Genomic DNA, 24579 nt, shown 5'->3' with positions numbered 1-24579 from the left:
AACTTGTACACAGTACAGTTTTAAACAAAATTGGGGCAACTTTGTACCTTATTAAAACTGGGGTTAACACAGCATATTTGGTTTGACCTTGTCTTCATAGGATCTTCTGGCTGTTTCCTTCTCTGGATGAGTCCCTGAGAATTTCTAGAATCTGGGGAGAGTAAGGAAGGGTCTGGAGCCTTCTCTATATACAAGGAAATCCCAGTTTTGTTAAAAACTTGCCAAAGGCTTGGTGATGTAACTCCAAATACAAATCCACAGTTTCCTTTCAGGTACTGCTTTGGGATTCTGTGAAGAATTGTGGCTCTACACTACGATGTTTAATAGGAAGGAAGCTCCTTCCTTTATGACATCACCAGACAGAGCGGTAGCTAAGGGGACTATTTGAGACACTCGTAGAACAACAGCCAATTTTGTGGGAGCCCAAGAACAGCAGCTTTAAAACAGAGTGAATATTCAGGCATCATTAGGATTCTGAATACAAGCCAGCCGGTAAAATATGGGATCTACTCAGAAAGGCACAATCTATCAGACTGTCAAGACAAATAAACCTGGGGCCAAGGTATCAGTTTCAGCACAGAGAGGGTCTGAGGTTACTACCAACACATTCCCTCAGCGGGGACATGGGTACATTCTTACCTCAAGCCATCGAAGTGCTGCAGTCTCCCTGAACCCTTCCCACCGAAGATCAGAAGCTGCACATCCCATCACTCCCCATTCGGCAACAGACTATCCTCGATCTGTCTCCCCCGAGTTAGGGCCTGGACGCTATGCGGTACCCACCCCTCAGGGAACCGAGACTCGACCAAGAACAGAATCATCCCGCCATTCCTCTCCTCATCGAAAGAGCCAGCAAACTCAGACAGTGGCTTCCCATGCTTCAAGCAGACAACGGAATATTAGTCCACCCAGAGAGGAAGCAACACGAAGAGGTGGTGAGAGCAAGTCAGGGCGCAAGGTCAGCCATCATGCCTCATCAATCCCAGATGTAAAATCTTCTCGTCGATTAAGTTTTCAAGACCAGAGGGATAACTTGCAATCACAAATCTTACAAGATGACCCACCATCCAAGGTCCAGAACCCCCAAGGAGTCAGAGTTCCCCGTAGGATTTTGTCTTACCCAAAAGATGAAGCAGTACAAACTGAACCCATCCAAAGGATTATGACTACTACTGAGATCAGATCTCCAAGGAGTCCCTCTCTCCCAGAGCACAGAAGCAGCAGTGTCTCTGCAGACTATAAGACAGCCCAGAGAAGGGCCCCTGTAGAAGAATCAGAAACAAGTCTTTATGGTTCAATTCCTTTGGAACCCAAGGCCCTGTATAGAAATATGAACTTGGATTCATCACTCAAACTCTCTGTCCTTCAAGATTCTGATGGCGTACACCGAGTTTCTGCATGGGTAGATCCTGAGTCTCTTCACAAGTATTCTGTCTACCCCGAAAGCAAGCCCTCCACAAAGGTCTTAGTATCATCACAGGTGGAGTCCAACGTGAGAGCCCCAATCCGAGGAAACAGCGAGGTTGGCCGCAGGGTCACCATCTCCCCAGAGGTACGGTCAGTAGAGCCAACTCACCGTGTGACAGCTCGATCAGCATCTGAGGACTCCCACAGATCATCCATGTTTGTCACTCCAGAGCTCATCTATAAACAGCAAACCCAAAAACCCCTGGAAACTACCTACGTGTCCAAAGGATCCACACCCAGGTATCCAGAACTCTCGCAAAAGTCCTCCATCCATGCAGAACTGGAACTGACTCCTCGGCCCTTGCCTCCTCGGTCCTTACCTAGGTACGGGCCTGGCTCCTCATGGTGGGCCTTGCTGAATCCTGAAGTTGAAACACCCCAAAGCCGGCCAACAACACCTGATTTTGAGCCTAAGTGTTCTCCTTCCCTAGATCCCTTATTGTCCGGTTTTAAAATAGACTCTAGCCCTTTATGTGAAGATCTGAAGTTCCAGAGAGAGAAGGCAAGCCCATCACCACCACCATCACCAAAGAAGTCTCCAAGTTGGGCACCATTGAGTGAAGTGCCACAGACCCCCAAGCATGCTTGCAAACAACCCATTCAAAGGTTTAGTGCTTTCTTCCTGGGTATGTGAAGTAGCAGACTGCCCAGGTGCAGCCCCAGTTTAGTGAGATGGGGATGTTGGGGTGGGCAGGAAAGGCCAACTCTTCATTCTGGGCCTAAGGGCTGCTCTCCTGCCAGTGCCAAAGCTAGTCCAATACTTGAGCCCATTGCTCCATTCCTTCCCTGCCAGCTTCTCTGTGCTCCAAGCTAATGACATCGATGACGATGCTTGGGCTGGGTGACAGGCATTGACTCCTCTAGGCAACACTGCTTACCTTTTCAATTGAAGGTAGTAAAGACGGCTTGCAGGGTTGAAAGCTGCTTCCTGAGTGGAGATGAAGAACAGCTGGGGTGAGGGCTGGAAAGGGCTGTTAAATAGAATAAGGGCCTCAGGTAAATACTCTGGCAACAAAGTGGAGAGGGTGGGGTGCGGATGACCTGGATTTAGACTTCCAGGAGGGGAAAGGTACTCACAAGGGCACAGAGAGAGGGATAGGGAGAGTGGGAATATATAGTCCTAGGCTGGAGGAGCTTCTTGGAGAGGACCAAGGGCTGAGGGCACCTTTGGGTGAGAAATGTGGAGCTAGAAAGGGTGCTGCAAGTAGTGGAGGGTGGGATGTGCATCCCACAGGGAGAAGAAAAGCAACCATCTCTCTGTTACTTTCAGATGTCTCTGAGGAAATGTGCAATCATGTCATCTGGTGGCTAAAAGGTCTGTGCTTTTTCCTCCTGTGGGCCTATTGTGGGAGCTTGGGATATGGGAGGATAGGCAAGGAGTGGCATCTATGTATGTATAGAGCTGGGTCATTTAGGAGATAAATGCTGGGATTTTGACTTGAAGGAGCAGAGGAACTTCTCATCTTGTTGAAAATTCCACCATTAGAGTAATTTCTTTGGGGCTTGAAACCTTTTCCATTTCCTTTTCTTTTCTTTTTCTTTTTTGAGATGGAGTTTTGCTCTTGCTGCCCACGCTGGAACGCAATGGAGCGATCTCAGCTCACAGCAACCTCTACCTTCTAGGTTCAAGCAATTCTCCTGCCTCAGCCTCCCGAGTAGGTAGAATTACAGGCATGTACCACCATGCCTAGCAAATTTGTATTTTTAGTAGAGACAGGGTTTCTCCATGTTGATCAGGCTGGTCTCCAACTCCTGACCTCAGGTGATCTGTCCGCCTCAGCCTCCCAAAGTGCTGGGATTTCAGGCATGAGCCACCGCGCCTGGCCACCTTTTCCATTTTCAAGAGTCTCCTTTTAATAGGAAGTCACTTCAGGAATGGAGAATAATTTAAGCCTCATGGCCTTTCAGCTTAGTTGGCCACCTATCATGTAATTTAAAAAAATACACCAAAGCATACTGCCTGCTTCACAGTCTTGCTCATGGTTGACTTCATATTTATTCAGGCTGGGGACTCTTCTGAAGTGTTTCTCTGGTTCCTCAGAACCCTCCTCATGACCCCACTCTACCACCTAGGGTACTTATTGATGCTGCCCAGGCAGGATCTTCAGAGATGTCTGGGCCTTCTCCTTGAGGCCATCAGTGTATCTTGTAGCTCTAGAATGCTTGAGAGAAGTGTCCCCCAGCCTTCACCCTCTGCTCCCTTTATACTCTTGGCCTCTCTAGGGGCAGGGGAGGGTGGGGACCACCCTCGTGGAGTAAATCTTGGCAGCAGGGACTTCATGTTGTGAACATCATGGCCCAAAATATACTCCAGCCCTATGAGCATGACAGAGGCCAGGGCTCTGGATAAAGCAGTTCCTGGGGAGTAGAGAGCCCTGGGAATGCCGCCCAATCCCAACCAGCATGAACCCTCCTAGTGATGGTCAGCAAAGAGCAGAGAAGGGCAGTCCTGCTCCTCAGAGGGAGGAAAGCTCTATAAAGTAGGGGCACAGTTAAGTACAAACTTGAGTTACTAACTGGATTTGAGCCCTGGGTCCACTGTTTGCTGACTGTGACCTTGGGTAAGTTATTTTACCTCTCTAAGCCTCAGTTTCCCCATCTGTTAATGAGAATAATGGCTCCCTCTTAGGGTTATTGTGAGGATTATTACAAGCTATTACCTATAAAGCACTTAGCATGATACTTAGCAACAGCGAGCTTTCAGTAAATACTAGCTGCTATTATTTGGGCCACTTGCACTAGGAAGGGATTGGACCAGGTTTGCCCAAGTCCACTGGGCATCTTTAGTAAATTTCTCTTTTTCCTTTCCTATCGGCACACTCTGGATTCCATTTGCTGCCCCCTGGGAATGCCTGGCTTCTACTTCTCTGTTATGACAGATGAGGAGGTAAGAACACCCCTGGGAGGTTACTTCCAGTCTTCCTGTGCCCACCCCACTATCCAAATCCCTCTCCTGTCCTATAATGGGAGTGGGTATGGAGGGAGACAGCTGCTCCCTATGGTTGGGCAGATTGTTCACTGCACAAGAGCACCTGGTGGAGGGGGGCAAGTGGGGGACCGAAATCTAACGTGTTCCATTTGCCAAGCTGTTCACCTGTGGATCTGCATCTTCCCAGAGGGGTATTTGCACAAAAGCACTGTATGAGCTAGTTGCAGTACTAGAAAGAAAGAATACAGACCTTTTGGCAGATGATGAATCTTGCCAAGTGCTCTGTGAGAAGGCTGTCTAGGTAGCCACTGGATCAGTCCCTACCTGGTTCTCCCCTTTTCAGCCTGGGGCATTCCAGAAAGGGGTCGCTTTTCTGGGTTACACACTATTTGGGTCCTCAACTTGGAAAAACTCAAGGTGGACTCTGCTCTTGGCAGTCCTGTGTCCTGATTTTGGTAAACAGTGTCCTGATTTCACTGCATTGTTCCCATGAGTACTTTGGCTATTCTTGGCCCATGTTTGATAAGATGGTCAAAGCTCTTCCTACTTCCATTCTTCCTCTTGCCATATTTCTCTATTATTCAAAGCCTAGCAATGGCCTCTAATGGGTCCCATTCTTAGGCTGACTCAGGATGGACAGTTGGCCATAGAAAACAAATGAGTGCATAGTGGAGGTCAGCCTAAGCTCAGATAATAGAACAACTGAAGGGGAGGTATCCAGAAACAAGGCTGCCACCTTCCACTGCCATGGGTTCTTATCTAGCCTTATGCCATAAGCTCAGCTGTAGGTGGGAGTGGCTACCTTCAGAGATTATCTCCATGCAAAATAGTAAGTCCCTCCCTTTCTTTTTCCTTCCTTCCTCCCTCCCTTCCATAAACAGTTTTTATTCTGATGCCTGGCACTCTGCTAGGCACTTTTAGGGGAAGCATTGAAGCTTCGCAGTACACACATTCCTTGGCCTTGACAAACTTGCCATGTGGTTGGGGAGATAAGACACAGACAGGAAACGTTTAAACAGCAATATGAAATGTTTGTGCTCAAATGTCAAAATAGATGGAACAGACTGAGTAAGTGCTCTTGGAGAGTCTTAGGAGAGAGGGAGTCCACAGGGAAATGGATAGGGGGTCGGGTTACGCCCTCCTTCCCAAAGCCAGGGGATGATAGTGTCTTAGCTAGCCTTTTGCTCACCCCTAGATGCAAATCTGTAACTTTGGGAAGGGGTTAATATTTCCCTTTGGTCAAGATTTGATGTTTTTGACTGAGCACACTCCTCCCTGTTCTGCCCCACCCTCACCCCCTTTTTCTGTGCGTCTTGTTTTAGTTTAGGAAGTCAAAAGCCTTGGCAGCAGGATGGCTCCTTCCTAAAATAGCTCTTATCCTGTCTCGATAATTACAGCTCTCCAGCCCTGTTCAGCAGCAGAGCTGCTTCCTAGAAGCTGAGAAGAGAAGGCTCCCAGGCAGCTGGGCTGCTGGTCTTCTCTGACTCTCTGGAGGTATGGTGGCATGGAAGAGGGCCAGGTGCTCTCTAACATATGAGAAAGCTAGGCTCTGCCTGGCCTGTCCCCCAGCCTACATGGCCCCATGCAGCCTCAGGATGGAGACTCTATGGTGTTGGTGTCCAAGGCCTCTGGTTCCACTGATCTGGGAATGGTTGACCATAGAGTCTGTTCCAGATTCCATTCCTGGCAGGAATTCTCTAGTGGCCTGGCCACGACGCCTGGCTTGTGGAAGGCAACATGTTTATTGCTGAGCTTCACAAACCTCTCTGGGTGAACAGCTGGGGATGATTCCTGATTCAGCCCAACTCTTTGTCAGTCCCCTCCCAAATGGCCCCTCAAGGCCCTTTTGTCTAAGGAATGGGATGGACAGATGCTTCTCATCCTTGGTTTGGGACATTAGGGGCTGGAGTCTCCCCAGAGGAGGTTATGCTGGACTAAGGGAAGCATTCCTAATGGGTTTTTTTGGGATCAGAACTAGCAAAAGCTCAACAGGAAGGTCCTGAGGGTGCCCTAATGGGTCACTGGGGGCTGCCTTCTCACGTAGCCCTGGGGAGTTCCTGGAAATAAAGCAGTTCTGATGGGAGGGGCTGCAATGCCTTAGATGGACAGGGTGCCTAGCCCCAAGATCCTGTGTCCTCAAGAAACCTGATCTACTTATCCTTAAATGTGACTTCTGAGGCTGTCACAGGGCAAGGTAGTTTACTCCCTGCTCTATCAATTATGCAAGAAACCAACTCTGGAAAATAGGCCAGGAATCAGAGGAGACCATCTCACTGATACTTAAGGCAGACCCCAGTGTCTTTTGGGTGACATGCCATATGGCCCTTGAGGGATGGTATGATTAGCCTCCTGTTGGCTTCTGAATCACAGACATTTTGCTCAGATTGGCTTCCTTTACAAAGAGAAATCCAAAGCCTCTGAGGAACTCAGGGAGTTTCCACATTCATGAGGATGTTAACAGAATCCTAGGTCATGGGCTATCTTCCTTGTTTTTTTTGTTTTTATTTTTTTCTTTTTGAGACGGAGTCTCCCTCTGTTGCCCAGACTGGAGTGCAGTGGCACGATCTCGGCTCACTGAAACCTCCGTCTCCCAGGTTCAAGCAATTCTCCTGCCTCAGCATCCCAAGTAGCTGGGACTACAGGCACGCGCCACTACATCCCACTAATCTTTGTATTTTTAGTAGAGATTGGGTTTCACCATGTTGGCCAAGATGGCCTCGATCTCCTGACCTCGTGATCTGCCCTCCTTGGCCTCCCAAAGTGCTGGGATTCCAGGTGTGAGCCATTGCGCCCAGCCAGCTTTTTAAAAAAAGTATTCTGTTGCCCAGGCTGGAATGCAGTGGTACAATCCATAGCTCACTGTAATCTTGAATTCCTGGGCTCAAGTGATCCTCCTGCCTCAGCCTCCCTAGTAGTTGGGACTATGGGTACAAGCCACCGTACCTGGCATTTATCTTGCTTTGGGTAGAGGCTTGTAGTTCAGAAGAAAGAGAATTGTTGAAGGAATGGAGTAGAGCGGCTAAAAATGGGGCAGGGCATCTCAGGAGGCTTTTTCTAGCAGTATGACCGTCACTGTACAGCTTCTTAGGAAGCAAGCATCTCACCCTGTCAGATGGCACCCTGTTCATTTCCAGCTACCATGAGTAGCCAATTCCAGAGCAGGATGGAAGGCTGGCGACCTCTGGTCAAGACTTGCTAATCTGGGGACAGGCTAAGTTGACCAGCTCATCAGGGTTTCCCTGGACTTCACTGGTTTTAGCACTGAAAGTGCCATGTCTCAAAAACTCCTTCAGTCCTGGGCAGACCAAGACAGTTGGTTACCTAGTACAAACTGTCGTGTAGTCCACCTGGAAGCACAGAGTGAGGGGACAGTGTCCCAGCTTCACGGTGAGACCTGGGCACGTTACTCCCTCTGCCTGTAAAATGAGGGGCAGGAAAATATGATGCTTTTCTCTCAGGCTTGATAGGAGAACTGAGGCCAGGCTACCTGGCCTCGGTTATTCATTTTGCCCAGAATAATCCCACATAGGGAAGAATCTGCCACAACCACTGTGGACTTTTTGGTGTATTTTCAGAAGCTGTTTGGTGACTGGAACCCATCTCCAACATCACATCTTTCTGCAGAGTAGTTTGGTGGTGTTTCAAATGGTGGATTTTCCAACTAACAGAAACAGTGGGCCTGGGTCGATGAGAGGCCAGGGTGCATACTCGGGTGAGGAAGCAAATCTGAACCCAGGAGCCACCCTGACAGCTGCTTAGCCAGAGGAAGGCTGTCGTGAGAGGCAGAAATGGCCATGTCCCCTCACCCTCCTCTGCTCAGCTGCCTTTGGCTCAGCTGCTGTTACGAGAACAGCAGGAGACAGCTGCACCTTGGGGGCTGAATGAAGCCTGGAGGAGAGGAACAGAATGTGAGGCAGTTCCTGAGGGAAGCTCAGGCTAACACTGTGGGAGTTGCTTCCTTGGCACACCCACTGCAACCAAAGTCATCTAGTTCCAGGGGTCTCCAGAGTTGCTGTTTCTGGGAATTTGGATCAGTAGATCTGAGACCAAGCACCAGCTTTCTAGAGATGGTGTCTAGCTGGAGAAGCTGACTCCACCGGTGGTCACAGGTGGCAGCTTGGTCATTCCAATGTCGCTTTCATCTAAGGCATTACTCTGGTATTCTCTGTCTTCCCATCTCTCTACACCTATTTCACATGCACACTCCAAATCCTTTGGAGGGAAGGCATTTGAAATAGTCACAGCTGACAGTTGCTGGTTTGGTGTTGATAATTTTCTCATTAGCAGAGATAGGAGCTACTGTTCATTTAGTGATCATGTTAAGTGTGTTAGTGGGTTTTCACAGTAACCTATGAGTGGATTTATTCTCCCTATTTCACAGATGAAGAAACTGAGGCTCAGAGTTTGTTCATCAAAGCTGGAAGCATTTTAAGGAGCAGTGTATCCCAGGGAGTCAACTATGTGGGATAGAAATCCTTCTTCTGTAGCCACGTCTCCCTGTAAAATACATTCTCAACATTTCAGCAGCATCTTTAGATATCAAGAATTGTGAAGGGAAAGGTTTTGGTGGGAGTAACATCCGTGTCTTTGCATGTAAACCACGAGGTTGGGAGGTGGGTGTGAGCTTCTGAGCAGCCAGGATGAAGGGCAAGTGAAGGGTCAATGAAGCCAGAGCCTCAAGGCTTGTCTGGGCTCTAAAATCAGAATGAAAAACTAATCAATGAGTCCTTTTAGTCAATCCATATTGATCAGCCATCTCCTGGGGGCAGAGGCCTGGACACCCAGACAAACATCACATCATGTGTTTGCTGATTTAAAGTGAGCAGAGGTTAAAAGAGAAGACATACCCCCTGCCCTTGAGGGGCTTGTGGTTAATTTAGGAGAGAAAAGTATACAGATGGGTCACTTGAAGTGTGTGGACATCAAAGGACAAAGCAAAGTCCAATGGAATGAGTCAGCAAAGCTTACAGCTGGAGGCATTTGGAGGGTAAAAGCCAGGGAGAGACAGATTTTGGCTCAGTATAGTGAAGACTTTGGTAACTTGGCTGCCCAAAGGTTGAAGGGCAGTTATTAGAATCAGTGAATTTTTGGCCATCAGAGGTAGGTATTCAAGCAGAGGCTGGGAAGGCAGGGGAGCCTTTGGACATCTGGTGAGTAATCACATTAGGAGGTATGTAAATCCTTTCCAACCCTGAGCTACCATGTCCTGCCTTGCTCACATTGGGTATTAGAAGGACTGTCTTCCCTATCAGAGTGGCCGGCTTCTAGCAACCTGCCAGCTTTGGAACTGCCCCTCTTTGCAGCCATTCAGCAGGTGCCAGGAAACACAATGCTCCCAGCCTTGCCACCCTTACCTCATGCCCCCAGGATCATGGGACATGTGGCAGCAGCTGGGGGAAGATTTGGGCTTAATGTATTTTGGTTTCTTGCCTTTGTCCGTCACAGACCTTGTTACTGAGGTTTTCTTGAAAGACACAACCCAGTGATGGCCTTTTGGTCCAAGGACTCTCTGACTGTATCATCAGTGACTCATCTACCTCCGCGGGGAAGGGATGTACGATAAGTTCCTGCACCACTTGAGGAAAACTTAGCTACTGAGAGGCAGAAGTGGCCATTGCTAGTCATGCAGATTTGAAATCCTGATTTCCTTTGGTAGTTGCTCTTTATTATTAGCTTTGAACCTGGGCCCTGACATGGCCCACATGCAGCCTCCTTGCTTAGGTCCTGTGACATACAAACTGCATCTATGGGTGGGCAGGAAAGACCTAGTGGAGGGGGCCAGGACATAGCATGTTGGCTTGACCTAAGCAACAGTCCCAGGACAGCAGGCTAGATCTATGGTGGCTGAGCTGAGTTTCCCAGCTAGACACTCTCCCAGACACTTGGCTCAAATACCATGCCCTAGCAGTGCCTGGGGAGTTGTACTCTAGTCAAGGCCATTAATGCCTAGTGGGATGTTAAATTTTGAGGGAGAGCTAGCGCTCCAAGAGCTGAGCTGTGTTGAAGCAGTGTTGGCCAGGCCACCTGCTGGCTGGAGATGAGGAAGAGCACTCAATAAATCGTTAGTGACTTATGCAAGGGCTGCTGTATCTTGGTTCTGCAGGTATCAGGTAGGCAGGTATCAGACCCTGCCTCCATCACACAGAATGTAAGAGCTAGAGTTTGGAGGAGTCCAGTCTTCTCTTTCAGTGGGGGAAACAGGGGCCCAGAGAGGGCAAGGGACTTTCAGGCAGTGAGAAAACAGCCAAGTTGGCATGGGACTTGTGCCCAGGCCAAGTTCTCTCAGAGCCCTCTGAATGCTGCAGTAGGTTAGCATCCAGGGCTTATGCAGGTGGGATGGCTCTAAATCAGTCGTCAGCTTTTATTTCCCCCAGCATGCCTCATGTTAGGCCTGTGGTACAGTGATTAGAAAGGGATTAGACTCGAATATTTTTGGCTTAGAGCTAAGTTCTGTGGTCCCAGGACTTGCTTAGGGCCTTGCTTTCCTCAAGGCAAGCTGGTACCAACCTGCCTCAGGACACACAGGGTACTCTGGAGCCTGGGCAGCAGGTGCCAGAGAAGAGCTGGGATTCCAGCCACAGCTGAGGATGAGCTGGCTGGGCTGCCTTTTGAGATGTGTCTGTGTCCACACTTGGAATTCAGCTGAGGCTCAGGGGAGGGGCCTGTTATAATAGAGGAAAACAAGACTTTCTGCTGGGGCCTGTCTTCCCTAATGTAGGCTTTCTCCTCACGCCAGGCCACACGACTCTGGAAGCACGCAAGAGGTATTCTTAGAGTGCATACATGAGTACTGGTAGCCTGGGGCTTTGAACAGTGGGGCTTTGTATAGCCTAAGCTTGACATTTGGGGCTAATGGCAGCAGCAGCTGCTGCTTCTGCAGACTTCCAACAGCCATTGGTTTCTCTCTTTATGTCTTTGTTTTCCTGAGTACAGCTTCAGATCCCCTGATCTACCCCAGGCCTTTTCCTGGAGCCTCTCTGTATCTTTAGAGGCTCCCTTTCATGGGAGCCAAGCTGCTGCCTCCTCCCCCTTCTCTCAGATCCTGGGCCTTCTCCTGAATCACTGCATGGCCAACTTTTCTCCAGCACCTCCTGCTGCTGCCTTGTTCTCTTATCTTCCTCCAAGGCCTACAGTAGCATACAGCATATCCTCCTTCCCCCACTGCATCCACTTTTAGATGGCCTGAGCGGCAAGAAAGCTTATAAATCTTTTAGTTTAATCCCCTCATTTTCAGGTATGGAAACTGAGGCCTTGACAGGTGAAGTGAGTTGCTCAAGGCCACCCAGCTAGTAAGGTTTCTCCTCAACCTGCTGGCTCATGAACACCCTGCCATCTTCCAGTCCACCAGTGCCAAACAGCCAATAACATCTCCAGTAGCAGCCCCATTGTTTTTCTCAGCTTGATCTTACCTGCTGCCCCAGGCCCTCTTCCCTCCTCTGGCTGAGTTCTGACTGGTCTCAACCACTGCTACTGGTTCACAGATCAGACTGAAATAAGTCAGGCAGGCCTCTGGCACTTTTACCAACAGAGAGGGCCAGGCCTGTGGGTCTCAGTTTTGTCCAGAGTGTATTCAGGGAGAAGCCAGTTAGCTTGCCATTGAGAGAGGAGTCTTGGGAGTCAGGAAAGGACATGGTTCTGGAATCTTTTGCAGGAGCCTGACCAGCTCAGACCCTACTTAGCTCAGGAAATCCCTCACCAACACCGCACTTACCAAGCATCTGCCTTCCCCTAGCTGCTGCTTTGACCCTTCTGAGCCTCTAGTGCCTCTAAAGCTGCTGGGGCATCTGTCCCCACAGCATCTCACCTGCTTTTCAGAGGAAGAGTGGCCCAGCTGGGCCTGGGTCATGCCTGAGTTGGCCTCTCCTGAGGCCCTCTCCACTGTCCTCAGCCACAGGCAAAGCTTCACCGTCCTGTTAAAGCCACTCAGCCTCTCCCTTCCATCCTTCCAGCAGATGATCCCTGGATAATTTGTGCAGCAAATCCTCTTTCATCTTTAATCTGCGGTACTGCACGAAGGGAGCCTGCCTCTAACCTGCCTCTTCACAGCTCAGGTGGAGGTGGAGAATTTCTGACATTCCTCTTTAAGAGGTGTGGTGATCAGTAATGGGCATCAGTCGGCTTCACTTTATGAAAACCTTGCTGAATCTCTGGGGTAACTAATGGTTTCTCTCCAAGTCATGCAGCAACTCCCCCTCCCTTCCAAAGGCATCTCCTTATGGGGATGCCAGGTGGGCCGTTCTTTTTTCTTTGGGCACTGGCTCAAGCCCCCGAGGTGCTTCTGGAGCTGAGTAAAGAAAAGCCAGGTCTCCAGTGCAGCCCGGGGACGAGGAGCTGAGGCTCTCCGCTCTGCCCTAGCTGACTCTCCATACCCTGTGTCTCTGGGGGTCAAGGGCTGCGAGGCCGGCCTCCAGGTGGGCACCCTGGCCCTGCTCGCGCCGGCACCCCTAGCCGCTGAGGTGCAGGCCCCGCCCCGAGGCCGGTTCGCTCCGCCCCCGCTGACGGTCCCGCCCCCAGCGATCCGCACTCGGGGAGGCGGGCGGGGCACGGCGGTGCTGCGAGGTCGGCGCGCAGCTCCCGCCGCGGGTCGCTACGGCGCTGTCCAGGCGGAGCCTGCCCCGCCCGGGCTGCAGCCATGGTAAGGCAGGCGGGTGGGCGCGGGGCAGGGCCGGGGTGTGCAGGACCAGCAGCTCCCGGGCGGCTCCAAGGGGACCCGCTGCACCGCAGTCGCGGCTGTGCGGGATGGGAGGCGCCGTCGCCGGCCCCGGGCATAGGCTCGCACTGCTGCCGGGCGGCGCTGCGTCGCGGCTCCCAAGTTTTCCCTCTGAGCAGCCACAGAGTGGGCCCCGACCCCTGGGTGATGCTTGCGGTCTTGAACGAAGGGGTGGGTCCGTGCTGAGGGAGGTGCCCGCCGGCGGAGACGCGTATGTTGGGTTGGGGAAGGCGCGTTAGTGATGACTGAGGTGAGGGTCCCTATGCTCGCCTGGGTCAGCTTTTACCTGAGTAACCCCTCCTCACCCACCTACCCTGGGCACCGGGGCCAGTATCAACTTCCTCTGGAAAACACAGAGGAGGCCCATAAACACTGCCTGCCTCCCTAAGAGGGATGGTGAGATGCTTGGCCCCTCCTTCCCTCAGCCTGACAAGGGGCAGTCCCTGAGCCTTTCCCAAAGAGACCCCTGAGAGGAGGCCCAGCCCACCGTCCTGCCCGGTGGGATTAGCTAATATCTCTTTGCCCCTGGGTCAGGAACCATGGGAAAGCTTCCTCCTGCTGCACCTACCTCCTCCCTTTCCACCAGCAAGGTCCCTCCGCAGTGTGTGGGGGTGGGGGCACCCATTCCTGCCACCTGCCTCTAGTGGAAAGAGAAGCAGTAACCCCAGCCAGCCTCCCTGGAGATGCCCAGGTAGGAAGTTTTGATGCTTGGCTTAAGATGTCTTCTCTTCTCCTGACATTGTTGCTGGAGTCTGTCATAAATAATGTAAGGCTGTCAGGACCTCCAGGCCACACACCATCCTTTCCTCCCAGTCTGGAAGACCTACAGCCTTTGCCTTCTGCACTGGGGGCACAAACTGTTTATAGAAGGAGGGGATCCCTGACCAGCCTGTGGGGCGCAATGTTGGCTGTGGGCAGACTCCAGAAGGGAACTCCCTGGGCCCCCTGGGATCACAAGCTTTCAGGTCTGGAAGGGCCAACTTTTGGGCTCTTGTCTCTCAAGCTGTGTCCAGGCAGAGGCCCAAGCCTTGGCCAGGAAGTCTCGGTGACCCTGTGACCTTCCCCAAAGGGGGTTCCTGGGAGAGGCCTGTCCTTATTCCTGTCCCCCACTTCTCCCCACATGGGGGAGGGAGGGACTGATTGTTCTAGGGATGGAAGCCTGGGGAAGCACTGATTGTCCCCAGTGCCAAGCCCAGCAGGGGCTAGAGGGGCTTTTTCTGCCACACACTAAGTTCAGTTCAGCTGAGGTCTTGGTGCTTTCAGCTTGTCTAAGGCCACCCTGTTCTTCTCTAATTAAAGACACCCCCCACCCCAGCCACCACCACCAAAGTCCCCATCCTCAGGCCCCTGCTCTCAAGCCAGCCAAGTTCTTAGGCTGACTGGTTCAGATCAGACTCTTCTATGAGGGTCTCTTTGTCCAAGGACATCAGTGTCCCAGCTGCTTTGGGAATCAGTGGGGAAGACCTCCCCAACCCAGATGCCCCAGGGAGTTGAAATTTACAGGTGAAAAGAATGACAGGTCAACATTAATGACCATTCTGTGACTTGAGATGCACCTTCTCTTCTCAGGTTCACCGCAGCTTAGGGTATCTGTCATCTGGGAGTGCTTTCTCTCCCCAGCCTCCCTGGGAGGCAAGGAAGGGCCATTCACAACTGACCATTAAGGTCCTGAAATTAAGATACTATCCAGACTCATAAAAGATGTTTCCTTCCAACCGGAAACAGTGGCCCCCTGATTCCTAGTTGAGTGCACACTTCTAACCAGGCCCCTTAATTTGTCTCCCACTTAAATGGCAGCTCTGAAGTTTCTGGGCTGCCACCCTCTCATTGTCTTGAACCCATGCTCCTCAAAGACCAAGTGCTAACATCTCCCCTGTTGACACTACAGAAGCGATGGAGTGATGGAATTGATATAGGTTGCTATGAGTAGGAGGTGAGGTGTCCTAGGGTAAGGGGAGTCCCTTGAGCAAAGTCACCTCTGTGGTGGGGCTCCCTGCAGGGAAATCTAGGAGCAGATTTCTGAAGACAGTGAGGTTCCCTGCTGGAAAAAAAGAAAGGGACACTTGGGAAGAAGTGTGGGGCCATTCCCACAAAAATCTATACGGGGGATTATAGGGCATCTCGTCCTACTCCAGCACTGCTTAAAGTTAAGGTGAAAGAAAGAGATTGGGGGATTGAAATCCTTTGGGAATGGGTATCCTGGGTGGCTGTCCTCAAGTGCTGATGGGCCGGGTCACTTGGGGACAGCTCATAGTCCTCAGGCAGACCACGGTGTCCTTGGGGGTTAACAGGAGAGGTCAAATGGATCAAGAGCCTGTGCTGCAGGCAGACATTGGGAGGTTGGTGCTGTGCCCACCAGGGTAGGCAGCGGGCAGGCGTCATGGGGCAGCCAATCAGAGGAGGAGGGGACTGCAGAGGAACCAAGTGATCCTGCTGCAGCTGAGCTGTCCTTGGACGGTGGGAGCCAAGGGAAGGGGAGGAGGAGAGGGGGTGGGGAAGGACATTCCACAGGCTTTTTTGGCCCCTGCCAGAGACAGAAGGGGGTCACAGAGAAAAGGAAAGGAGCAAGCCAGGAAGCCAGACAACAAGAGCATCAAAACAAGGCTGTTTCTGTGTATGAGGAACTTTGCCTGGGAGATAAAATTAGACCTAGAGCTTGCTGACAGGGAGTCTGAAGCGTGGGACATGGACCGTTCACTGGGATGGCAAGGGAATTCTGTCCCTGAGGACAGGACTGAAGCTGGGGTAAGGTGCTGCTCTGGGAGATGGGTGGACCTGACCTGTCTTCTCCCTGCCTTGGATGGGATTGGGGCTCAAAGTCAGAAAATGATTTGGTCACTGGCAGAGCTGGGGGGTGGGGATGTGCAGGCAGGAGGCGAGGACCCTAGCATCCTGATTCCTAGTCTAGAGCCCCTTTGGCCTCCTCCACGCGGATGAGCAGCCAGGGCTGGCAGAGATGAGGATGGTGCTGGGTTCCTGGAGGCTATGCTGGAAGATCGTGGGGGCTAGGGATCTTCATTAGTGCCTTCCTTTCTCCCTTCCCCGCCCCTCCACTCAGTGTCCCTGAGTGAAACCAGGTGAAGCACAGCTTTCTCTCTCCCACCCTTGTCCTGATCCCCAGACCAACTGCTGGGTCATTGTGGATTTGTGCAGAGAGGCAGGATTTCCTGGAATTCCCCAGACTTATTAGCTGCCAGACAACAAGAGCTGCTGCCCCCAAGTTCCACCCTTTTTCTGTTGTCATATAATTAATTGTCTAAGCTGGGACATTTTTGAGAGTGAAAGGGCACAATTAATCATGATGTCAGGACAACAGGCATAAACTGGGATGTATGGTCGCCACTGGACCTCACAAATGTCATAGGTAAGAAAAGCCCTGGGTTAGGCTGGCCTCAGGACACCTTCTTCTAGTCACCTAGCCTCCACCTGCTGGTTCCAGTTTTGGGATAAGGGGTCTCTTTTCCTCCCCTCTGTCCAGGTGAGCACTGGAAACTATGGCTATAAGCAGATGTGAGGACTTGAGAGGCGTCAGCCTGGAAGTAGCTCCTAGCAGACTTTTCCCTCTAACCTCCCTATCTCAACCTCTTCCCTCTAGCATATACCTGTCAGTGTACATATCTGCCTCCCTCAAGTCTTCCCTTTGCAGGAAGACTGTGGCCATCTTATCTCCCCAACTCTAGCTGGGACTCCACAGTGGTCTGGGGTAGTCCCCACTAGCTTGGCTAACCCCCAGAGAGTGAGTCAGTTTCTGCAGCTGGCCCTTGTCCATTGTCTGGGGGTGGCACGTGGGTATTGTGAGGCAGAGCTGAACCCAGCACTGCCAGGCACCCCACAAAGGAGGCTGACCCCCAAAGGAGAGGAGAATCTTTAGGGTCTAGAGCTGACAACGAGAGTTGGGGGAAATGGTCCCTCTTCTGAGCTGGGGATAGGGTAGAACAGGCTTCTACAGAGGAGTCAGACCATTCTCTGCCTACCATCCCCTGTGGGTCATGGTTTAGGCCACACCCTCTCCTTACTGCTGGCTCTGGGAAGAGGGGTAAGGAAACAACTGAGGGTGCTTCCCCTTATATGTCTCTCACAGTTGGGGGCTGTCAGAAGCTCTGGAGGCCCAGCCATCCTTCAGTCTTCCCCAGGCTCTTCCATCCTCCCTTAACTGGTCCCAGCTGCCTTCCACCCACAGCCAGCATCCACTGGCAGATTTACTCTTCTCTCCCAGGGCCCAGGGTCAGATTCGGGTGTGGCTCAGTGTCTGAAGTAAGGGGTAGGATCAGCTATATTGAGCGCTGGGCAGTGAACCTTGGGGATTGAGCACTGGCAGTAGTCACTGACCAGTAGTGACAGGAAGCACAGAACCCCCTGCTGGTTGACCTGCCTGGCACAGGCAGCTCTCTTCTCTCCTACCTACTTCCCTCATCCCCTGCCCCATTCTGACGCTCTGTACCCTCCTTTTGGGTTTAATGCCTCTGTCTGCTCTAAATCAGTCTGGCCTTACTTCCTGGCCTGAGACAGTCCCTGGCTAGGCCAGAACCTGAGGAAAGGCAGTCTCAAAAAACATGCTGCTGAGAGGGAGACCAGAACTGGAGTTCCTCAGTTCTCAAGAGCAGTTGTCAGGGATTTGGGGGTGCCCAGGGCTCTTCCTGGACCCTGGGGCCCTTCTTGGCATCTTGGATTGGGGAGGCTTATGAGCAGGTGAGGGGGGGATGGTGAGCACTTCCTCTGGCTTGGCTGCAGTTTCTTTCTCTTCTAACCACAAGTGCTTTCCCTTTCCCTCTTGCCTTCTCCTGTCTTCCGTCTCCTTCCTCATTCTTCCCTTCCCACTCCCTTCCCATCATCTCCTACCTATTCCACTCACCCCACTTCCCCCAGATCAAGCGTTTCCTGGAGGATACCACAGATGATGGAGAACTGAGCAAGTTCGTGAAGGATTTCTCAGGAAGCGAGAGCTGCCACCCACCAGAGGCTAAGACCTGGGCATCCAGGCCCCAAGTCCTGGAGCCAAGGCCCCAGGCCCCAGACCTCTATGATGATGACCTGGAGTTCAGACCCCCCTCGTGGCCCCAGTCCTCTGACAGCCAGCAGTACTTCTGTGCCCCAGCCCCTCTCAGCCCATCTGCCAGGCCCCGCAGCCCATGGGGCAAGCTTGATCCCTATGATTCTTCTGAGGTAGAGCCCCCAGCGCTGCCTTTGCCTTTCAGTGGGCTGCTGCAGGAAGACCGGGGTGGTGTGTGTGTGTGTGTGTGTGTGTGTGTGTGTATCTGAGACCTCCTTCAGTCCTGTGTTAGCCCTAGCTCTGTGATATCTGCCCCCAAGGGCATTGGAAACTAACAGTTTCAGCAATGGCAGGAGGCCCAGTTGGTGGCCTGAAATAGGAACTCACAGGAGTCTGGCACTGCTTCTTAAAGGCTGGGGGCAAAGACCTGAAAGGGAAAGAAGATCAGTGCTGGGTGCCAGGGCCCCTTCAGCTCCTCGTCCTGATGCATTCTGCCTTCCTGTCTACTAGGATGACAAGGAATATGTGGGCTTTGCAACCCTCCCCAACCAAGTCCACCGAAAGTCCGTGAAGAAAGGCTTTGACTTTACTCTCATGGTGGCAGGTAGAAAAGGGGCAGGGCTGGGTTGGGCAGGGTGTGTTTCAGGTGGGGATGGTGTGTGTGTCCATGAGTGGGAAGGGAGTATAGGTCGAAAGGAGCAAGCAGTGAGTGGCTGTGCTGTTTTGCAAAATAGCCAGGAGTTGTTGGTCTCTGAGAGTGTATGTATGTGGGGTGGGTTTGGGGTGGGGGTACAAATTGGTTGCAAAGAACGTTTGACCAACAGTTTTCTAGTATTTGCCTCTTTTTGTGTGACCTTGAACAATCTCTTTCTCTCCCAAGCCAATTTCTGTGCTTCCTTCAAGCTCTAAAATACTATAGTTAGTCTAGTTCCGATTAGCTAAGAAAGCAGTTTCCTCTAAACCTTAATCCAGTGGAGTTGCTTTTTGGCTATAGATCTTACCTTCTGATTTGGTGCCTCTGTCCTCTCTCCTCTCAGGAGAGTCTGGCCTGGGCAAATCTACACTTGTCAATAGCCTCTTCCTCACTGATCTGTACCGGGACCGGAAACTCCTTGGTGCTGAAGGTAAGGAAAGGAGAGGACAATCAGGCAGACTTGTCTTGGGAAATTAAACTCACTCCAGAGTCTGGGGGATGGGACTCTCCCCCACATGCTGGAAACCATGGCTTCCTAGAGACACTGACAGCAGCTCTCCATAGGCCTATCTGCCTGGCAGCCCACCAGCTAGCTCCCTAAAGATTTGGGTGCTGAAGCAGGGCAGGGATCAGAGTCTTGCTCTCTGAATGAGTCTCTGACCCCCAAGGATTCCAGGAATCCAAAAAAAAAAAAACAAAAAAAAAACGGGATCAGAGAAGAGGCTGGGGCCAGAGCCAACAGCCACCGGCATTTCCTGTGTTGGGAAATGTACTCCTTGCTGGTTCCCAGGGAACAGTCCCCCAGGCAGCTTGGGGGTGGAGAGGGGGACAATGTGGATGAGGCAGTCTGGGCAACAAGGCTGTTTGGGGTGGGCGGTTCATCCTGACTGGGCAGGTCCCTGCCCTTGCCCTGGCCTCAGTTTCCCCCTTCTCCAGAGCGGATCATGCAAACTGTGGAGATCACTAAGCATGCAGTGGACATAGAAGAGAAGGGTGTAAGGCTGCGGCTCACCATTGTGGACACACCAGGTTTTGGGGATGCAGTCAACAACACAGAGTGGTATGTCTGACTAAGCACAATTCCAGCTGCCCCTGAGCTACCCTTCTCCATACGCACACAGATATACATATAGGCCCAGATATATTCATACTTATCAGGAGGAAGAGGTCTATGACCTTGAGCATGTAACTTCCCTTACTTGACAGCGACCCCGTCCTTTATAAAGTAAGAGGAAAAGGATTGCAATAGGTGACTTCTAATGTTCCTTCCAGTTCTGCCCTGTGATTCTTTAATGGGGTAGGGACATAAGAAAGAAGAGGCTAAGGCAGAAGGATCACTTGAGGCCAGGAGTTCAAGGCCAGCCTGGGCAACATAGTGAGATGCCATTTCTACAAAAGTTTAAAAAATTAGCCGGGCATGGTGGCATGGGCCTATAGTCTCAGCTACTGGGGAGGCTGAGGCAGGAGAATCACTTAGCTCAGGAGGTCAAGGCTGCAGTGAGCCGTGATCACACCACTGCACTCTAGCCTGGAAGACAGAGCGAGACCAAAAAAAAAAAAAGAAGGAAAAAAAAACAACAGATAAGAAAGAAGAGCCTCAAAAAGCAAACACATGTGAAGTGTGAAAACATGTAGGACAGAGTTTGATTACATAGTAGATGCTCAATAACTCACAGTTTTTCCTTTAAGTAGCAACATTTTAGGTGCTACAAACAAGGGTGCCTAAATGTTGAAGGGCTGGTCATGCATGGAGGGAGGGTAAAGGTGAGGAAGAACAGGCAAAGGGGAAAAATGGTGGAACTTTGTTTAAACTCCAGGTACCTTCTAGGCTACCTGCTGAAAGAAAAGCTGGCTTTACCACAACCCCCTATCATTTGGGCTTTTTTATTTTTCAGGTGCTAGAGGGATGCTTAGCTAATGGTCAGACCTAAGTGAGTAGATGAAGCGGGGAATTGATGAGATTGACAGGAGAAAAGGTGGTACCTTTAATGAAGAAGTTAGGCAGGTGGTGCTAAGAGCCCTAGACAGAGAGTTCAAATCTTGATTAGCATTTAGTAACTTCATGATCTTCAGCAAATGATCTTCTTAAATCAGTTTACCTACTGTCTCTTACCTTCCATAATACTAATAATTTCATTTCCAGGCACCTCACAGTTTAAAGTGCACCTCCATATATACTCATTTTGTCAGACATTTATTTAATTAAAACATGCCAGCCCTTAACTACCTCTCCAATTGATCTGAACATCACCCAGCATGATGCATGCACACTCAAGAGTGCAAAGGGCTATTTACAGCATACTCATGAATTTTAACAATGATAATTGCAGGACCAGCAACATAATTTGTTGGGCCCAGTGCAAATGAAAATGTAGGGTTCTTTGTTCAAAATTTTTAAGAATTTCAGAATTTTGGCAAGAGCAAAGCATCGAATCAGCTAGAATGTATTGAGCACATACTAGATGTCCAGCCTGTGCTGAACATTTTAAGGGATTTAGAACAGGCATGAATGATTCCTATCCCTGAGAGGCTTATAGTCAAGTGGCAACAGGGAAGCGGGGGACGTGGGGGCAGCTCTCTAACATATTTCAATCAGATAGCAACTTAAATTAGTAAATGGGTCAGGCAATGTGTAGTGGCAAATGCACTGAGCTATAGAGGCTCAGATGGGTAGAGAATTTACTAGCTAAATGACCTAGAGCAAGTCCTCTCCCCCCTCTTTTTTTTCTTTGACACAGGTTCTCACTGTATTGCCCAGGCTGGAGTGCAGTGGCCTGATCAACCACCTCCCTAGGCTCCCTGGGCTCAGGTTATCCTCCCACCTCAACCTCCCAAGTAGCTGGGACTATAGGTGTATGCCAGCTAATTTTTTTGTAGTTTTTTGTAGATGGGGGTCTAGCTATATTGCCCAGTCTGATGTTGAACTCCTAGGTTCAAGTGATCCGCCTACCTTAGCCTCCCAAAGTGCTAGAATTACAGGCGTGAACTACCACATCTGGCCTGGAACAAGTCTGTTAGCTGCTCTGGATTTTCTTCATGTATGAAATGAGAGTGATGGTGATCATAATGCCTAATGTCCACCTGTGAGGGCAATGAGGATTAAACAAGATAATAGAAGAGCAAAGGATTTGAAATTGAGGTTCTTGGGGAAATTTATTTATTTGTTTTGCTCTGTAGTGAAGAGAAGGAGAGAGGTATAGTCAAAGGAGCCTTCATGGAAGAGGTGGTTCTTACGGGTTTGAAGGATAGAATGGGTTTGGAGAGGTAGAGGAGAGGGTAGAAACACATGAGCAAAAAGGCTCTGAGGTTAGACTGGAAACCTGACTTAGGGTTTCCCTGGCTTCCAGTTGGTGTTTGCCTGCAGCCCTACCTTGCTATTTTTTTTTTTTTTTTTGAGACAGTCTGACTCCATTGCCCAGGCTGGAGTGGCATGATCTTGGCTCGCTGCAACTTCCACCTCCTGGATTCAAGTGATTCTCCTGCCTTAGACTCCCAAGTAGCTGGGACTATAGGTGCACACCACCCACACCCAGCTAAATTTTGTATTTTTAGTGGAGACAGGGTTTCATCATGTTGGTCAGGCTGGTCTCAAACTCCTGACCTCAAGTGATCCGCCCTCCTCGGCCTCCCAAAGTGCTGAGATTACAGGCGTGAGCCACCACGTCCGGCCTATTCTTACTCTTTTGTTTGATCACCTGGGCCCTTTCCCTGTCATCAAACTAGTATTTATTAAACTCTGCCTGAGTACTCAGGCTTTTGTATCAAGACATGAGATATATACCATCCCATTCAGGAATTTCCCTGAAGATTTGGTAAAGCAAGCCAGGGAATAACAATGTCTTGAAAACACTGCTCAGGGTGTGGGCTACTTCTCTGTAGTCCCAAAGCTCACTAGATGGCGCCCACTCTCACAGTTTCTCTGCTTGTCTGTCCCTGCCCCAGCTGGAAGCCTGTGGCAGAATACATTGATCAGCAGTTTGAGCAGTATTTCCGAGATGAGAGTGGCCTGAACCGAAAGAACATCCAAGACAACAGGGTGCACTGCTGCCTGTACTTCATCTCACCCTTCGGCCACGGGTATGGTCCAAGCCTGAGGCTCCTGGCACCACCGGGTGCTGTCAAGGGAACAGGCCAAGAGCACCAGGGGCAGGGCTGCCACTAGCAGGTGGTCACAGATTCCTGTTCCCCAGGCTCCGGCCATTGGATGTTGAATTCATGAAGGCCCTGCATCAGCGGGTCAACATCGTGCCTATCCTAGCTAAGGCGGACACACTGACACCTCCTGAAGTGGACTGCAAGAAACGCAAAGTGAGAGAAGCTGGTGATGGGAGGGGATCAGGTGGGCTTCTAGAAAGGATGTGGTCCCCAGAACTGTGGGCCCTTCATCTGTTTGCCAGATCCGGGAGGAGATTGAGCGCTTTGGAATCAAGATCTATCAATTCCCAGACTGTGACTCTGATGAGGATGAGGACTTCAAATTGCAGGATCAAGCCCTAAAGGTGGGGCCACTCTAGGGCATCCCCTTCCCATCTTGTTTCTTCTGGGTGGAAAAAGGGAGTAGAATTCTATATTCAGGCTATCAGGGTGGGAAAGGACCCTGGCTTCCTAGAGTGAAGCAGAGAAGATGACAATACAGGTGGAAAGAAACAGGTGAGAACAGAGGGTGTTGACAGGCACCCCTAACCTCTTCCAGGAGAGCATCCCATTTGCAGTCATTGGCAGCAACACTGTAGTAGAGGCCAGAGGGCGGCGAGTTCGGGGTCGACTCTACCCCTGGGGCATCGTGGAAGGTAAAGCACTGAGCCTGTGACCAGGGTACCTCCTTGCCCCTCAGTGGCTCTCTCCTACCTATGCCTCTGGCTGACCCCTAGCCTTGCTATGCAGTGGAAAACCCAGGGCACTGCGACTTTGTGAAGCTGAGGACAATGCTGGTGCGTACCCACATGCAGGACCTGAAGGATGTGACGCGGGAGACACATTATGAGAACTACCGGGCACAGTGCATCCAGAGCATGACCCGCCTGGTGGTGAAGGAACGGAATCGCAAGTATGACCAGAAGCCAGGACAAAGGTGGCAGGGGGGATCCCAAGCCTAGCCTTGGGTGAGACCAAACCTTTCTTTTGTTCTTCTATAGGCCCTGGGCTCAATCTAAGTGGGTACTAGGGTCCTCCTAGCCTTACCAACCCTTCTCTCCTCTTAGCAAACTGACTCGAGAGAGTGGTACCGACTTCCCCATCCCTGCTGTCCCACCAGGGACAGATCCAGAAACTGAGAAGCTTATCCGAGAGAAAGATGAGGAGGTGAGAGCAGTATGGGGTATAGGGGAGGTCCCCTGTTTGATCATCAACATTGGTATCTCTTGGTTTGGTAATAGAAAGATCCCTGGCTCTGGTGCCTATTTGGGTCCTGGATAGGTCAATAGGTGGTTCTGTCCAGGGTCTCCATCACACCTCAGGGCTACCAAGGTCCTGGCGTAAGGGATTAGAAATTTGGGGCACTTCCCCAATACTAAAGGACTCTCCAAAAAGGCCCATTTTGATGCCTATGCCTATTCCAGCTGCGGCGGATGCAGGAGATGCTACACAAAATACAAAAACAGATGAAGGAGACCCATTAACTGGCTTTCAGCCCTGGATATTTAAATCTCTTCCTCTTCTTCCTGTCCATGTCGGCCCCTCCCAGCACCAGCTCTGCTCAGGCCCCTTCAGCTACTGCCACTTCGCCTTACATCCCTGCTGACTGCCCAGAGACTCAGAGGAAATAAAGTTTAATAAATCTGTAGGTGGCT

At 50.9% G+C, this 24579-nt stretch overlaps 1 protein-coding gene and 1 long non-coding RNA gene across 16 annotated transcripts; one reads left to right on the top strand and one right to left on the bottom strand.

Moving 5' to 3' along the window:
- On the bottom strand, window positions 1-12584 carry LOC119472852. Its single transcript, XR_005202029.1, has 6 exons — window positions 12201-12584; window positions 10904-11058; window positions 2346-2438; window positions 1577-1644; window positions 1121-1262; window positions 1-151 (listed from the first exon to the last, which is right to left on the bottom strand). It is a non-coding gene; the product is annotated as an uncharacterized LOC119472852 (long non-coding RNA).
- On the top strand, window positions 150-24579 carry SEPTIN4 (septin 4). Of its 15 annotated transcripts, none has more exons than XM_037742456.1 (14): window positions 1752-2093; window positions 2738-2782; window positions 4347-4354; window positions 17973-18269; window positions 18607-18700; window positions 19134-19220; window positions 19727-19850; window positions 22733-22867; window positions 22981-23098; window positions 23188-23289; window positions 23484-23580; window positions 23675-23837; window positions 23992-24091; window positions 24349-24578. In XM_037742456.1, exons 2-14 carry the CDS (start codon window positions 2752-2754, stop codon window positions 24406-24408), a joined length of 1416 nt encoding a protein of 471 aa, XP_037598384.1. In that variant the 5' UTR covers window positions 1752-2093; window positions 2738-2751; the 3' UTR covers window positions 24409-24578. The 15 variants fall into 15 exon arrangements, 13 of the variants coding, with proteins under 13 accessions (XP_037598391.1, XP_037598389.1, XP_037598390.1 ...); XM_037742459.1 differs by lacking the exon at window positions 1752-2093 and adding an exon at window positions 13641-13797 and having other exon boundaries at window positions 2757-2782; XM_037742460.1 differs by lacking the exons at window positions 1752-2093; window positions 2738-2782 and adding exons at window positions 3102-3122; window positions 13641-13797.

The sequence above is a fragment of the Cebus imitator genome, unplaced genomic scaffold (genome assembly GCF_001604975.1).
Source record: "Cebus imitator isolate Cc_AM_T3 unplaced genomic scaffold, Cebus_imitator-1.0 Scaffold121, whole genome shotgun sequence".
Taxonomy (NCBI): domain Eukaryota; kingdom Metazoa; phylum Chordata; class Mammalia; order Primates; family Cebidae; genus Cebus; species Cebus imitator.
The sequence above is the reverse complement of the archived record's forward strand: the minus strand, read 5'-3'. Positions and strand labels throughout refer to the sequence as shown.